Genomic DNA, 16,284 nt, shown 5'->3' on the forward strand with positions numbered 1-16,284 from the left:
GTTTAGTGTGTTTACTGTTGTCATAGCTTATTCCCTAAACAAAGCGGGAGCTTGAAGAGTTAGGATTTGCTGCTCATCATACGCCAGGAACAAAAATCACCTCCCAGAATACAAAAGCACATTGAAGGACAGTCTGACTGTACTCTGCAGAAGACAGGAATAGTTTCTGCTTCAAATGGCTTTCCAACAAAATCGTTTATTTTTTTATTTTTTTAGTGGGAAAAAAAAGAAGTAGCTTTTTCCACTTGCGAAACTCTGGTGCTACCTATTTACATGTTGAGTAAAGAAAGAACATTTGCTGGCAAGAAACTCCAGAATAATAGCATGTAGCACGGTTAGTATGACATGATATTGAAAATGAAAGCACAGAATTGGAGGTAAAAATATATTACATAGAACAAAGAACCATCTAATTTTCATTTTGCAAAAAACTTCCTAACACAATTGGCCCTTGTTTAGACCGTAGTTTCTGACCACAACTGGGTGACTAATACTTTGCAGCAATGAGTGATTTCCTTTAATGACAGTATCCAATCTTCAATAGGGAAATAGTTCAAGTTCATAAATAATTAAAATTGGATATATTCTACTGAAAATTGACATAAAGCAATAACACTGACTATTAATACAGCAATATTATATGCACATTATTAGTAAATGGACACCCAAGCAAGAATTAAAGGGAACCACTTAACAAGCAAAGCACATGCCAGGTGTGGTACCTATTTATGAAACAAACTCATCTGTTTTTAAATGGAAGAATATAGCAAATGTTTCTATTTTCATAATCAGGCTTTTAGAACGTCATTGATCCTTAAAGGAGAAAAAGACTATGAGTCAGGTTATCTCATGAACTTGAAACACAGTCAAGATGTCCACCCAGTGAAGTTGTAAGTAAGATTGGGAGTCAAAGGTCGTCCACAGGCTGGCCCAGAACCATCCCGGTACCACAACTTTCCAGACTTTTCTCTAGTCATTCTATGAAAACAGAATAGCATTCCTTTCTAGGAGAAAACACATACAGAGTCAGCAGGAGGCTAGCTTTCCCTTCATAGAGACTTCTAACCCTGAGTTAGACAGCAGACAGCTGCCAGGCCAAAGCACCAAAAGAGATGCGATCTATAAGGAGACAAATTTTCTAGGATCAGAGGCTCAAAGGTCAGAACCCACTGTGTAGTTCTCATACTACCTAGCACTTATGCCGGCCACAGGCTTCTCAAATATTTCTGGGTCAAAATTTCTGATACTCATCTTCTTTGTTTCCCAGCTATAAATTTGTCCAGGACTATTATCAATTGTACCCAAACCCCATCTACTAACGTCAAGTCACAGAATTACCCCCAAAAATGCATTTCCTTGGAGGTATCTGGTTTCATCATCACCACTTTAAAAACTGTTCAAACACTGATAAGTTATTTAAATCCGTAGTGACAGGAGTCACCTTTGTGACTCAATTCTGCACTACCATTCAAGACTTTAAAGTTGTTTCACTCCTTCCTTCCTTTCTTCCTTCCTTCCTACCTCCCTCCATCCCCCCTCCTCTTTCTTTCTTCTTTTGTTTCTTTGGGACAGACTCTCACTATGTAGTTCTGGCTGTCTTGGAAATCATTCACTACGTAGACCAGACTGGTCTCAAACCGAACTCACAAGAGATCTTCCCGCCTCTGCATCGTGACTACAGGGATTAAGGCTTGGCTCACCAGGCCCAGACAGGTTTTCTTCTTTCAATTAAGACACCTTCTCTGTATGTGCCACATTTTCACGTTTAATAGGTCCCATACAGGAGTCTTTATCTCCTTCCCTAAGTGTCAACCGCATACATAGATCCTCCAACCAGTCAGCCAGGCAGAAAACTAGAAAGCCAATGAAACTTTCCTCATTCTACCAAGTCCTCGAGGATTCATAGTCTAAACATCTTCTGAGTTCTTCGTTCTTGTCTGTGTTTACCATGTTGCCATCATAGTTGACTATGCTACTAAAACCACCTCAAATCTCTCACCACCGGTTGTTTCTCTCTACAATAGATTCGACACTGTTCTTTCCAACACCAACACTTAGCTCCCTATACAATCGCTAAGTGTGAAATTCCTCAGCAAACAGTAGAAACCCAGCCCTGTGAGCCTTGCCGTCCACCAACCCTCTTCCTCTCCTTTGACCTCATCATGGCCCATGACCTCTAGTGTGACCCAAACATTCTTGTTTCCAGAGATGTGTTAGGCTTCCAGGTCCCTCTGCACACATGCTAGGGTTGTTCTACCAGCCACCGCTAACTCCTCAATACCAGCATCCACAAGGCAGACACTGGCTAACCTATGGTGTAGCCCTTAGCATAGCAGAAGAGGAGGCTCTGAAAGGGTGACTGAAATGAGTGATTTGTCACATAGAAGAGAATCTAAAAGGGAAATACTACTGACAGGTGCCTATTTATAGACTTAAAATCAGCATGGTCTTTATTCTTGCTGCTCGTCCATGTGCAAACAATGCTATCTCACACGGAAGGGTTCCCTGGTGTTTAATCAGCAAACAGAGGAGCCTGAGGTGCCACCAAGGGTACCAGATGTCAACCTAGATGTCAACAGTGTTCTGACCTCAGTCTACACTAAATATGCTAGCACCGACGGCTACCTCTTTCATTCCATAAAAGAACAGTCACGCCGACAAGCCTGGCTTTGCTGCAGCCACAGTGCTCTCCTCCATTGGCAGTGTCCGTTGTCCGTAAGGAACATTTATCTGTGGTCTTGCATTTTCTAACACTGGAGAGTCTTCCATGAGTGCCATGTTTAAGATCTTAGGAGTCACTCCTGATGTTCCTCAAGTGGATGCCCGGCAAGTCTTTTAAGCACATTCCATTTTGAAAAGGCTATCTATGAAATGGCATTCCAAATTTAATCAAATAAATGCTTTGTCACTGGAATTGTTATAATATAAATGCAGAGTTATCAAGCAGAAGGGGCTCAGTTGAAATATAATAACAGGTCACACAACATGGGCAGCTCTCCAAATCAGAGAACTGCATTGCCAGGGAAACCAAGAAGAAGTACGATCAATAAGGGTGCTTCTGGTTTTATTTTTTGTAATGAAAACTGAGAAGTTATACACTTAGTTCTTTTGTTCAATGTTTTATTTTAAAGTTATCTATTTTGTGTGTATGAGTGTTTTGCCTGCATGTGTACAGGGAAGCCAGTTGATGGTATTAGATCCACTTTTAGGTATCTAAAAAGGAGAAACTTTTAATTACAGACTTGTAATGGTTTCCAAAATTTAAATGAAAGGGTTATGGGGAAGAATGGTTTCCCACAGAGTGTTACCATTTAAATAAAATGAGAAAAAGTATATTTTCTTACATAAATTTTCATGTACTTTGAAGGATACGTAAGGAAGAAATGTTTTCTCTATCTGCTTTTCAGGCAGCCAGCAGGCAGTATATGAAGGGAATTCTTACCATATAACCCTTAGTGACATCAGCATTTTAAAATAAATGAACCTATTATATACAGACCTCTATACACATAAAAAAATAGAATAGCATCATAAACCAAAGTGTAGTAATATAAGAAAATATTTTTCATTATCAAACACTGAGACACATCAAATATCCATCAAATATGATATGTGTCTACCTAGAAATATTTAAGTGAAAAAAGCAAAGCTGGTAAAAATGTTAAATTTAAGTTCTGAATGTATGAAAATATATTACACAAATGTAACTTCTCATGGCATAACTCAATGTGAAATAATTAAAAAAAATAAAAACACTGTTACAGGTTACCCAACTATTTCATACAGAAGATGAAAACCTGAAGACTCTCTCTCTTCTTACTAAAATAGACAAGTGACACAGCCAAGCCCAGAAAGGACCCCTTCTCCGGTAAATGGAAGAAACAAAAGAATAAATGCAGGGAAGGAGAAAGGCTAGAGAGGCCTGGGCTAGCTCCCTGCTGAGACAAGGAGCAGGCACAGATGCTCAAGACTTAAATCTCCAGCTCAAAGCCCATCCTAAAACTGACTTCATGGGGTGAAGACACGGGCCAGCTGGGTGGAGAGAGACTGCCTAACCCCAGCAGCTTCTCAGTCAGAGGACACACTCGTAAGTGCTGTGGCAGACTGGCCCCAGGCAAACTGAAGCGTGCTTACTTTTTGCTGGCCTCGCAGACGTCTGTGATGTTGGAGAAGAGGTGGTGCCTCTCTGTTTTCGTCATCGTATCGCTCAGCTCTTTAGATTCTTTAAACATCCGAATCAAGATCTCCAGGCTGAGTAAGTAGGAGTGCTCAGAGGATATGACTTCAAAGATGGCCTGACAACGTGAAAAAAATGAACACCTTCTTAATGATTGTAACTGAAGAATTCCATACAGCTCTCACTGTTCTCTATAGGAATGACATGGAAAAAACACATCATCCTTAGAGAAGACATGTGTACCCAAACTGAGGACTGTCACTGCCTCTCCATAGAAAAAGCTAAGAGCCAGGATGATTTTCCATGGCATCCTGAGGTCATGCCTTTGCCACAGGGTACAATCTATGGAAGGAAGTAGGGCATGCCATAAAATCTCACTGTGACACTAATTAACCCTTGGGGTCACCTCCTCTAGCCCTGCTTTCAAAGCGCCCTGCTTGAGAGACAGTAAGAATTTGTGGTCACCATCTCACAAGAAGTCCCCTGCTCCTTTCTTGTATTTGTTCCTTCTCTCTGTGTTCTAATACGACTAATTTGCAGTTCACAGCAGCAAATACTGTGTGGCGTGGCCGCACCTACCCTTGGAAGGTTCTTAGCAGCCACAGGAATTCTTTTATATAACTCATACAATTGAAAGTAATTCCATCTGCTCAACAAGCCACCCACCCTACTCTCGTCCGTGTCTCAAGAAGGAACAAAGCACTCTCGGCAGAGACCCTTGGTGACAAACACGGATGCTTCTGATAACTATGAATGATGTAATCCCAGGCCACAGCCAAAGAGACACCCACACCCTGTGTAAAGAGATCATCTACCTCTTCAACAAAGTCGGACTTAGATTCTCTACGAACCGGAATGCTAGGAGCATTTCTCAGTGTGGGGTGGGGGGAGGTGTAAACATTCTTACAGGCCTGGATACCTTGATCTTTAGGCCTTATTTCCTTCAAGACCCTGCACAGAGAATGAAGGCTGGGTTGGGGGACAGACACAGGCAGGAGGATTCCCAGCTGCTCATGGCTGGGCTACATCTTGTATATCACGTTAGCAGAGCTAACTTGTTCAGGGCTAACAGTGTTCACTGCCTCTTTTATTTATTTCTTAAATATTTATTTATTTTTTAAATGTAGGGTTTTGGAGGCCTTCACCTTAAAAATTCTGGTCTGGCCTCAGCTAAGCTCCAATGAGTTAACTGACATACCTGTTTAAAAAATAAAAAGTAAAAGCAGTAAAAGTTAGCCTGCAACTTGTACAAGTCCATGCAATCAACACAGCTGTCCCTAAGAAATAGAAAACAAACTCAAGAAAACTCTCCATTCATGAGCAAAAAGAATAGGTAACAGGTGGCTGATGGATTTTGTGCCTTGGAATTGACTTCTGATATTTTCAACAGCAAAGGCTTCTGCAATCATACCCAAAATGCAAAGACAGACAAAGACACATTGGACTATGCACAAGAGATCACAAGCAAAGGGAAGGAAGGAAAAGTTTAAGAGAGTAATGGCTGACTACATCCCTAAAGAGACATTCAGTACTGAAGAGCAAAGAAGGGAATGCCCGAGGAAGAAAAAGGAGTTAGACCACAACAAGACTTAAGCTGCCATGATATTTGTTTGTGAAACCTCAATAAAGATTTACAATAGAAATAGTCAAAATCCAATCTAAAAGACAGATTGTTTTAATAGACTGAAGACTATGGAGAAATTCTTGAATTTGTCAATGAAGAGAAAGAAATATCATTTATTCCATGAAGCATGATTAATAAAAACTCGGAGACAGAAACTGGGGTTCAACCTGAAGACTAGAAAAGCAAAGCAGCCAGCCACTGACTCTTACCTCGACCTCAGTCCAAAATGGTGATTTTGCCTCCAGGAATCTCAGAATGGGACTGAGCCTGAGAGCTGTCTCCTCCCATTTTATAATAATCTCTAGGGCTTGGATTAATGGTGTGCACCACTGGGATTAAAGGCATGCATTGCCCGGTCTCAATGGCAAACTAGTGTGGCTACTGGGATTAAAGGTGTGTGTCACCACTGCCTGGTCTGTAAGACTGACCAGTGGGGCTGTTTTACTCTCTGATCTTCAGGCAAGCTTTATTTATTAAAATACAAAAGAAATATCACCACAATTCCATAATAAGAAGATTGACAAAAGCTCTAGCCTCTGCTAACCTTTAGTAAAACTGAGGTAGGCGCCCGGCGGTGATGGCACATACCTCTAATCCCAGTACTTGGGAGGCAGAGGCAGGCGGAACTCTGTGAGTTTGAGGCCAGCCTGGTCTACAAAAGCTAGTTCCAGGACAGGCTCCAAAGCTACAGAGAAACCCTGTCTCAAAAGAAAAAAAAAAAAAAAAAACCCTGAGGTAGGCATTCAGAGAATGGAGCACCACATGGAGGCTCAAACAATAATCAGAAGGAATATATAGCATCACAGACAAACCCCTAAATATGCTGAGTGCAAAAAGTGAACAGGCTAACATTTAATGCAAATATATGTACATGAAATACATGATTTTAAAATACAGATTGAAGGATATACAGTAACATGTAATTAAACTTACCTCTGGGGAAGAGAGAAAAGAATTGAACCACAGAGAACACAAAATTTTATTAAGTTGTATTGTCTTTTAAATGTGAAAAAGGAAATAAGCTATATTTGTTAATTTTCCCCTGTGGGTATCCCCAAGTGCTATGCTGTATTCCTTAGTCTTTTTTTTTTTTTTTTTTTTTTTGGATTTTTTTCAAGACAGAGTTTCTCCGTAGTTTTTGGTTCCTGTCCTGAAACTAGCTCTTGTAGACAAGGCTGGTCTCAAACTCACAGAGATCCGCCTGCCTCTGCCTCCCGAGTGCTGGGATTAAAGGCATGCGCCACCACCGCCCGGCTTCCTTAGTCTTTTTAAACTTAAAAATGTCATTATTATGTACCCACATATTTTTCCTTTATTCTGTGCCATTTGAGAAAGACAAAGGTACTTGTGCAGAATTAGTTTACCTGTATGTAAAAGAACATGTACATATACATACTGAGATACATAAAATGAGAGAAAGTGCCAGCTTCACTATATAGTAAGAATGAGCAAGGCAGGGTGTGGTGGCACCTGCCCTTGCTCCCAGCACTCAGGAGGTAGAGGCAGTGGATCTCTGGGAGTTCAATGCCAGTCTTGTCTACATTGTAAGTTTCAGGAAAGCCATAGCTACATTAAAACAAAAAAAAGCAAAACAACAACAAAAAGGAACAAAAAATTTAAAGTAATGATTTAAATTTCAAACTACAAAGTCCTGTTATCCGCCTTTTCCTTATGGAGACTTCATTTTTTGGTGCACTTCCTAACGTACAGAACATTTGCAAAGGCAGTCCATAAGTCCCGTATCCTTTCCCCAGTTACCCCATGCTGTGTGCCCTACACCATCAGCGTATACTGTGTAGCGACTAATAAAGTACTAGATTCTGAGTTTGGCTTTTTCAACTCCTGGATCGACCATCTCTGTATTTCAACATATTTCTTCCAGGGGCTTTATTGTTTAAATGCAAATGATGTTAAGACACTTATATTACTTTCTCTGTTCTGGGGGCTGAGGTGTGTGACGCTTCATTCAAGGACAAAACCTGCTTGTGTTCATAGAAAGAAAGCAAACATGTTTCCAAACACGGACCAAGCACACAGAGTAGATGCAGGCAAAGGTGTGCGTGCCACCATGCATCACTCAGAGCGGGGAACATACCTCTTGTCTCTTTCTTTCCTCCTGGCTCACTGCGTGAGATAACCCATTTCTCTTCACCTAGAAGAGGAAGCAAAGGAGAGTTTATTGCACTGGCTTCAAATGAATGAAAAGAAATTATATCCAACATGGGATTATAAAAGTTCAATGTAAACACACACACACACACACACACACAAATGCGTGCTACAATGCCATCAGTTCAGGTTTTTGCTTTAGCCTCTAGTTATGCCTATTTCCAGAATATCCAGTTACCTCCAAGTCATAAGGAAATCAGAAATCAAAGGAAATGATTGACGGCTCTGAGTGTTAACGGTCCAAGTTTTCACCCAGAAGTCATTCCATCACTTAACCACTGTCTGCGTTCTTTACAGAGCTCTAGTCCAGAAAAAGCTCCTCCCACAACTGTGCCCAGCACCAGAGGTCTCAGCAGATTTCAAACTGATGAGCAAAGATGTCAATCTGCCTGTTCTGTGAGAAGCAGCAGTGTCTCCAATCCGCATGGGCACGAGCAGTGTACTAGATGTAACACTGTCGAGCAGTGTACTGGATATAACACTGTGGTGTCATCGTTTGAGTGGCTGAAAGACTCATCTCAACTACCACCCTGTGTAACTGCTGTAGCTACCACCAAAATCCAGTTGCTAAACCTAAGAACAAAGGAGGCTCACAAACTCCAAGAAGCGGGTTCTGGTTTTCTTCTAGCATTCCTGACACTTCTGTCAGCACAGGAAAGATATTCCTGATTTTCAGTCCTGGACTCACTTACCAGAAGGTCGTCATGAAGAGGAACAGCCACCCCTGAGCATGACAGACAGAGCTGCAAGAGAGGAGCCTGAGCTTCTTCGAGGGGGAGAAATCGACAGTAAGGAAGCGGGACTGTCTTTAAACCTTGGGTTGTCTTACTTTCCCCAAAGAGTAAGAGCTGATTCTCTAGGCTCATTTGAAACCGACACCTAACATTTTTCATCATAAGCTTAAAAACCTAAAAGAACATGGCTGATACTGGTTGCATCTTCAAATTTTAAAACGCATCCAAAGAAACATGAAGATTGTAGTCATTTGCTATCCTCTATCTTCCATGTAAACAAAGTTCCTCAGCAGCTGGACAGTTCACGTTGTTCTCTTCTCTACACCATAGTCTCACGCCAATTTCCCACGAAAATTTCATAATGTAATATAAAAATCTAAGTGTCAGGGTCCCCTTATTAACCACTGTTAGAGTACTTTGAAATCAGAGATATTTTTCAAGTTTAATTTTCTAAAATTCCCTTTAGTCCCTAACAATCCCTCTAGGGAGTCCCAAGAATAAAGAAATTCTCCTGAAAAGTGTAATCCCCACAGATGTCATAAACAACCTAAGATCAAGGCCTCACAATTACTAACAATTGAGGGGAGGTTGTTCGTTTTTTTGTTTTTCAAGACAATGTCTCACTATGTAGCTCTTGCTGTCCTGGAACTGACTATGAAAACCAGGCTGGCCTCAAACTCACGAAAATCTACCTGCCTCTGCCTTCTGAGTGCTGGGATTAAAGGAGTGTACCACCATGTCCGACAATTTTAATTTATTAAGCAGAAAAAGTAAAATATTTTTTGCGAAGATATCTCTCATTAAAAGGGGGATTAGATTCCCGATGCCTTTAACAAAGAAGATTCCATTAAAACCAGTATTTCGAACTTACTGGGTCATCGGGGTCCTAGTTTCACACCTCAGAACAAAAATGTTACGGAAAGATTTGAGATAAGAGAACCTCTGTGTATAAAAAGGGCAAGAAAGTAACTCTGAAAGGGCAGTGGGGATGAGGTTCTGTCATACATACTATAAGAAAAATACTCAGGAGCTGAGGGTCTAGAAGATGAAACCTTTAAAGCATTCCTGGCCATCAACACGTGCTCTTCATGAGGTCACAAGAGAAGGACACATACCCTATTGTGAAGGCCAGGGGAGCATAATTCTCTCTACACAGCACTGTCATGGAAACTACAGACATTCTGTTGTCCTCAGTTTGCTTTTGATAACATTTTTTAGAGAGCAGTAGAATAGAGTGATCCTAAATCAATGGCAATGATCATTTAACACTCTTATTAAATGCTAGGAACTGGGTTGAGCATTTTATGTATTTTCCCATTGGATTCTCATAAAAATTCTGGGGAATGAATGATGTTCACAGATGGTGGCAGCTGAGGCTTAAGATCCAAAAGAACACAGCTAGCAGGAGGAAGGCCAAGACTGGGTCTACGTCTGTCCAACTGCAACCTTTGATGATTTACAGTAAGCTTCTGCTCTCTATGAAAGGCGCCCCGTTTTCAGGGCGGGGCTATCATCACCAAGACTCCTTTGCATGCCAGCTCCGCAACACAGTTTCCATGTGTTTTGTGGACCATGCCCATGGTGGAACGCTCTTATCTTTACCGACCATCGTGACCTGAAGTCAACCTGCCAGCAAGAACTCATGGGTAAAAACAGGCTTCCGTACGTGTTTTAATAAGGCAGGAGAGTGGCCAGAAGAATGAAGCCCTTCAGAGCTCCATTTGGTGAGCCTGGGCAGGAACTTCACAGGATTTCCTGCCTGACAAAATCCTGGCGGACGGATGTGCAGGAAGGCACAGGGCCCACAATCCCTACAGGTGAGGTCATCAGCAAGCCTTTCCCCACTGCTGGCTTCTCTCTCCCTCCAAGTGGACTTTAGATCTCAAATTCTGCTGGGGAGGAAAATGAAATACCCTGCTAAGAGGCCCACAGAGATGGCAGCTGGTCTTTCTGGGAGATGAAGAGTACTTCATCCTCTCCAGGGGAGAGAAGAACAGCTAACACAATTACCCTATTGAGGAGGAAAAGTAAGTATTTTGAAGAGGTTGAACGATCAGTGCAAAGAATTACCACTCCTCTGTAATATTAATGCAATGAATGACAAAATATTCCTTTTACCAAGTCATGAATAAAAACCAGCGGCGTCCCAGACAAACGGAGTGCCAAACAAAGGCTCCAGAAAGTGTTCTTGAATTATGACTAAGGAAACTGAATTGGAGCACATACGGGGAGGCTGAAAGTTCATTCTTGTGAGTTACGACAAAGTCGCCCCTTGCGGCTCAGGGTCACAGGGCCTGTCCTCCTCGTACCAGACACTCACACCATGGACAGGATGCAAGAAGAATCCTTTGTCTACCTGAGGGCACTTCCACATTCAACTCTAAATTTAGCAGTCATCTGGAAGCACAAGGTCGTGAGCAGGGCAGATAAGCTGAGAAAGAGGAGGAGCGTGGAGAGAAGACCAAGGACGGAGTGATCTGCAGAGCCACCCGGAAAGAGTGGCAGAAGCCAGAGAGAACTGAAGGCGAGGAGAGCACAGAAGCATAACGTAAGAGGGATGGCAGAAAGAGAAGGAGGCGTAGCGCAACGGAAAGGGGGAAAAAAAAAGAATGTATACAGAAGGTCCTTTAAAAGAAGATATTCAAAGTCAGAAACAGTGATCTTGTTAGTAAACTGAAGCCAAAATGACTAGAAGGACCAGGGCTTTTTTTCTTTTTTAATTTTAAAACAATAAACTGTGCAGTTTAAATGATTCACACTTTCTGAAGTTTGCAAGCTTTTGCTCAGAGAATCTAATGGTCAAGTTTATTCCATGTCCGCATGTGTGTTCCTTGTTTCGATGTGTGGAAAAGGAAAAACAACATAGTAGCTACCGAGACATACGAATCCCAATTTGCCATCTAAAGTCAAAGGACCTAAACTGTTCAGCATTATTTTTTTTCAGCATTCTTTTTATTCCTATTTTTTAATCGCTTTTTTTTTCAACACGAGAATCACAGTGCCCACTTCATTGACTTTATTGATACTACTGCTGGAGAATGGGGTTTAGCCCTGGGGTAGTTTCTTCTTTCTTGCTTCCATAAGCCAAACATTCACACTCCCTAGATGCTGAACAAGTTCCCAGTCCACTCCAGAACCTCCTGGCAAGACTCATGCATGGCCTCTTTGTATACATCCTATCCAAAGCCCCAGCTGGGTACAAATGGAAGCACACAGTTGAGCAAAGTAACTGCATGTGAACTTTGTTGCTTAACTAGATTGACTTATCGTCAATAAGTAGAATTTTCAAAGTGTCTTCATGAAACACTTAAGAACTAAAGTCAGTATGTCTAATTTTTACAATCGTAAATTATGTATTTGCTGTTGTAATCGGAAATTCTTCTCCTTTGATCTTTGCGATCTATATATTTTGAATATCTGAATGATAAATTAACAATTTGCTTAACTTAATAAAGAGCACTTACTTGGACATGGAACTCTCTAGTTCCCCCCCAAAACAGAGTTTACCAAATCTCTAAAAGGTAAACACCTCAAAGGAAACACCCACATGTTAATTCCTGCCAATTTCCTCCCTGAAGTCTGAAGTTGGGTCTTCCTCTAAATTCACATTCTGAAACCCTATCCCCCAAGTTGATGATATCAGCTGGTAGAGTCTCCTAAAAGGTGATAAGCTCATACAGGTGGGGCCCTCATAACTGGGACTAGCGCCTTTAAAAACAGGCCAGAGGGAGACAGACCCCTTACCCCTGACACCCAGCAAAGATGCCCCAAACGGAAACTGAGTCAGAAAGCAGCCCCTCATCAATCTCAAATCTGCCTTGAACTAAACTTTTCAGCCTTCAGAGCCATAAGGAATACACTTCTGTTTGTGCTATCTTGTCATAACAGACTGGACTATTGCACTCTGCAAGTCCAAGAGCCTCAGACAACTGTCACAGGGAAGGAAGATGGGCTTCTCCATCCGGTACACTTCTGCAGTCGGTACAGTACACTAAGAATCTTCACACTGCAGAGAGCTGTCCGGAAATCCATAGGCTTTATTATATTATGACCCAGGACAGAATTATCAGTCATGTTCTCTAAGAAAGACCCCTAACACCGAACCTGCCCGTGATCCTGTCTGTGCAGAGCTGAGACCAAGAGCACCAGTACTTAGCTCAGTAGACCAACATTTCCTGTAGTGCAAAGACATGTTCTTGCTCCCCTGTGATGTAAGGCTCTTTCTGGATAAGATGGATGTCTGTATTGCTTCTATTTCTCCACCACTCAGGAAGGACAGAATAGAGGGACCCATGTAAATGGGCCAACCATGAAGACGCAGAAATGTAGTCAATTTGAAATGATGCTAATAAAATCACACTGGTTTCACAAAGCAATGTATACCGGATTCCTATTTGAGCTAAGCCATTTAAATGCGCCAACGTTTACTCAATTGCTGAAAATAAGCTGCTTGCTCATCTCCAGCAGCCTCCGTCTACTCACGAGTGCCCTTCTCAACAGCCCAAGTAGAGAGGGGTTAAAAAGAAAATATGATACTATAGAACACAGTCATTCCTGGATCCTTTCAGCCCGCCACAACTGAAGTCACCCCTCAACTATAAATGAGCCAGACATCTCTCAGTGCAAAGAAGACATGGCAACGGCAACAGCTTGCAACAATGACATAGCTGGCAGAGTCCAGAAATAGTGCCCTCTTCTTAGACTCCATAGGCATTCTCCATTCCCACTTCATCTACAGAGAAGGATCCTGAGACATGAAACTAAAGAAGCTACATCCCTCTTTCAAAGGATCAAAGTCCTACATATCTCAGAACAGACACATAAGGTCAAGATGGAGACAGTGTCACTCTCCTGGAGAACAGTGACTCAGTAGAGAGGATGCTATCTGGAGGGATAGAAACAAGCAAGACAGGAAATGAAGGGTGGAAGAGAGAGAAAGAGCCAGTAAAGAACTTACATATTTTAAGTTTGAAATATATCAAATAACATGCCAGTGACTTCTTGATTCCTTTGTTCAAAAGACCAATACCCTCTTCTATCTTCTGTTGTAAGATCAACTCTGTCACCTTCACTAAAGTCCTGGGCCCCCAATAGCAAGCATGCCTTTTCAAGCAGGTAGGATCAGAACTGTTATAACAATGGAAAGCCAGATAACACAGGCTGGGGATTGAGGTTTTGCAGTCATATACTGGCCAAGATTCCCAAATGAACTTAAGTTATTTCAATTTAGATCTGAGGCTGAAAATCCAAGCAAACAGGTAATTAAATGCACAAGACTTACCTGCTAAGTTAATTAATTCTTGAGATGTAAGACATGAGCATGCATTCCTTCCTTGGTAGCCAGCTCTCACTAGCCAGTAGTTTCCTGTGTTTAGCCAACTCCTGATTCAGAGTTCGTGGTTATTACCAATATATCAAATGTTTCATACGCACCAGGCACACTTCATGCATCTTAAACCCACACCCATGCAAGGTAATTACTATTATCTCTAGTTTACCAGTTAAAAACTAGGCATAGAAATGTTTGCCTTTCAAATCTAAGCTTCCCTGCCTGCCTATCCCACAGCCTGAGCTCTCAGCTACTGCAGCACACTGACTTCTTCTTCTTTTTTTTTTTTTTTTTTTTTTTTTTTGCTTTTTTCGAGACAGGGTTTCTCTGTGATTTTGGAGCCTGTCCTGGAACTAGCTCTTGTAGACCAGGCTGGCCTCGAACTCCCAGAGATCCGCCTGCCTCTGCCTCCCGAGTGCTGGGATTAAAGGCATGCGCCACCACCGCCAGGCTAGCACACTGACTTCTAAAACTTCTTTGTGTGTGGGTTTGGGTCTGTTGTCATTTGTGGGTGCATGTTTGTGAGTGTATGTGTAGAAAGAAACCGGAGGTCAAACTTAGCTGTTGTTCCTTGGGAGCCAACCACCTGTTTCTGAAACAGTCTCTCATTGGCTTGAAGCTTAAGGGTTAGGCTAGGCTCACTAGCCATCAAGACGTAGGAATTCTACCTTGGCGTCCCCAGTACCGGCATTAAAGTGCATGCTACCATCTCAGGTCTTTTAAAATAGGATCTAACTCAGGTCCTCATGTTTGTTACCTGTCCTGGGCCCCTCAGATTTCTTTTTTTTTTTTTTTTTTGGTTTTTCGAGACAGGGTTTCTCTGTGGTTTTGGAGCCTGTCCTGGAACTAGCTCTTGTAGACCAGGCTGGACTTGAACTCACAGAGATTCGCCTGCCTCTGCCTCCCGAGTGCTGGGATCAAAGGCGTGCGCCACCAACGCCCGGCCTCAGATTTCTTTATTGAGGTCAGAGTCATGATTGGCAGCTACCCCTGCCCAGGTTCTCCCCGCCAATGCCCCAGAAACTATAAGTCATTAGATACCCAGCGTCAGCTGCAACAGGAGCTGAGCTGTCAGCAGGGCCTCCTAACTGAACATGGGTCCTGATGTTCCTCCCACTAAACAAATTCCTCTCCTTTATTTACTGTTCTCTCTAACCTACATCCCTTCCCAACAGTTTGCTTCGGAGTTTGAGCCCAAATGTATTAATTTTCTTTCCCCAAATAAGTGTGAGCTGTGCTTTTTATGTATACACCATGAATCAGAAAAGAGTATGAGGTTAGCTACCACATGGAAGCTGGAGACACAGAAGCAGAAAGCACACGAGGCTGTAAAAGGGAAATTCTATAGCGCCATTTAACAAAGAGGAGTAATTTCAAAAAGAGGACTATTTAATAAAATAATGACGAGCAGAGGGGGGATAGCAATTTGCGGTTGAATAGCTGGGACTCCGAGTGAAGATGGCAGCTGCAAGGAAGTGCATTTGCATTGGGTCTGCAACTAAAAACAAACTACTTTATAGACAGAAGAGAGAGTTCAGCACTTAAGAGCACTTGCTGCTCTTGCTGAAGTTAGCTTCCGTTCCCAGCACCCATGCAGTGATTCACGACCATCCGCAAGTCCAGTTCCATGAAACCAAAGCCCTCTTCTGTTTCCACAGGTACAGAAAAAACATGCCCCTAAAGTTTTAAAAATAAATATTTTTACATTATTTTAAAGATGTTAATATTAAAGTTTTAAACAAATAATTAGAAACTAATGGCAAACCGTAGGAAATTAGTTAAAGGAACTAAATTTCGACTTGCTTAATGAAATAGTTTATGGGCTTTAAGAAGAAAGCTTGATAATAGTAAAATTCATATGAGGCAGTGCTAAATGAAAACAGAAACATGCATTTTATTACTGCAAGTTCACCAACACAGATATTGTTAAAATAAAAAATAACAGGTGGCAAAGCTACTTTTACGTTATTGAATTTATGTTTAAAAGAAAATATCTATCTCTCTATACATATTCTTAAAAAAATAATTTTAAAGAATTCTTTTACTTTTAAGAATGTATATTTGTAGGGGCATATACACATGAGCACAGGCACTTATGACTAAAGCAGAGTTCCAGATCTCCAGGAACAAGAATCACAGGCAGTCGTTAAGGCACTCAATGTGTGTACTAGAAACAACTTCAGTCCTCTGCAAGAGCAATATATGTTTTTAACCACTGAGCAATCTGTCCAATCCCTCTATATACACATTT

General features: G+C 41.6%; 1 protein-coding gene across 1 annotated transcript in view; it reads right to left on the bottom strand.

Moving 5' to 3' along the window:
* Window positions 1-16,284, bottom strand: part of Arhgef26 (Rho guanine nucleotide exchange factor 26) — a 103,931-nt gene that overhangs the window by 71,449 nt on the left and 16,198 nt on the right. Inside the window, exons 4-5 of the mRNA XM_057757367.1 lie at window positions 7,897-7,953; window positions 4,135-4,295 (exon numbers count right to left, since the gene is read on the bottom strand). Coding sequence (XP_057613350.1) covers window positions 4,135-4,295; window positions 7,897-7,953 — 218 coding nt within the window. The remainder of the gene's footprint in view (window positions 1-4,134; window positions 4,296-7,896; window positions 7,954-16,284) is intronic.

Source organism: Chionomys nivalis, chromosome 24 (assembly GCF_950005125.1).
Source record: "Chionomys nivalis chromosome 24, mChiNiv1.1, whole genome shotgun sequence".
In the NCBI taxonomy this organism is placed as follows: domain Eukaryota; kingdom Metazoa; phylum Chordata; class Mammalia; order Rodentia; family Cricetidae; genus Chionomys; species Chionomys nivalis.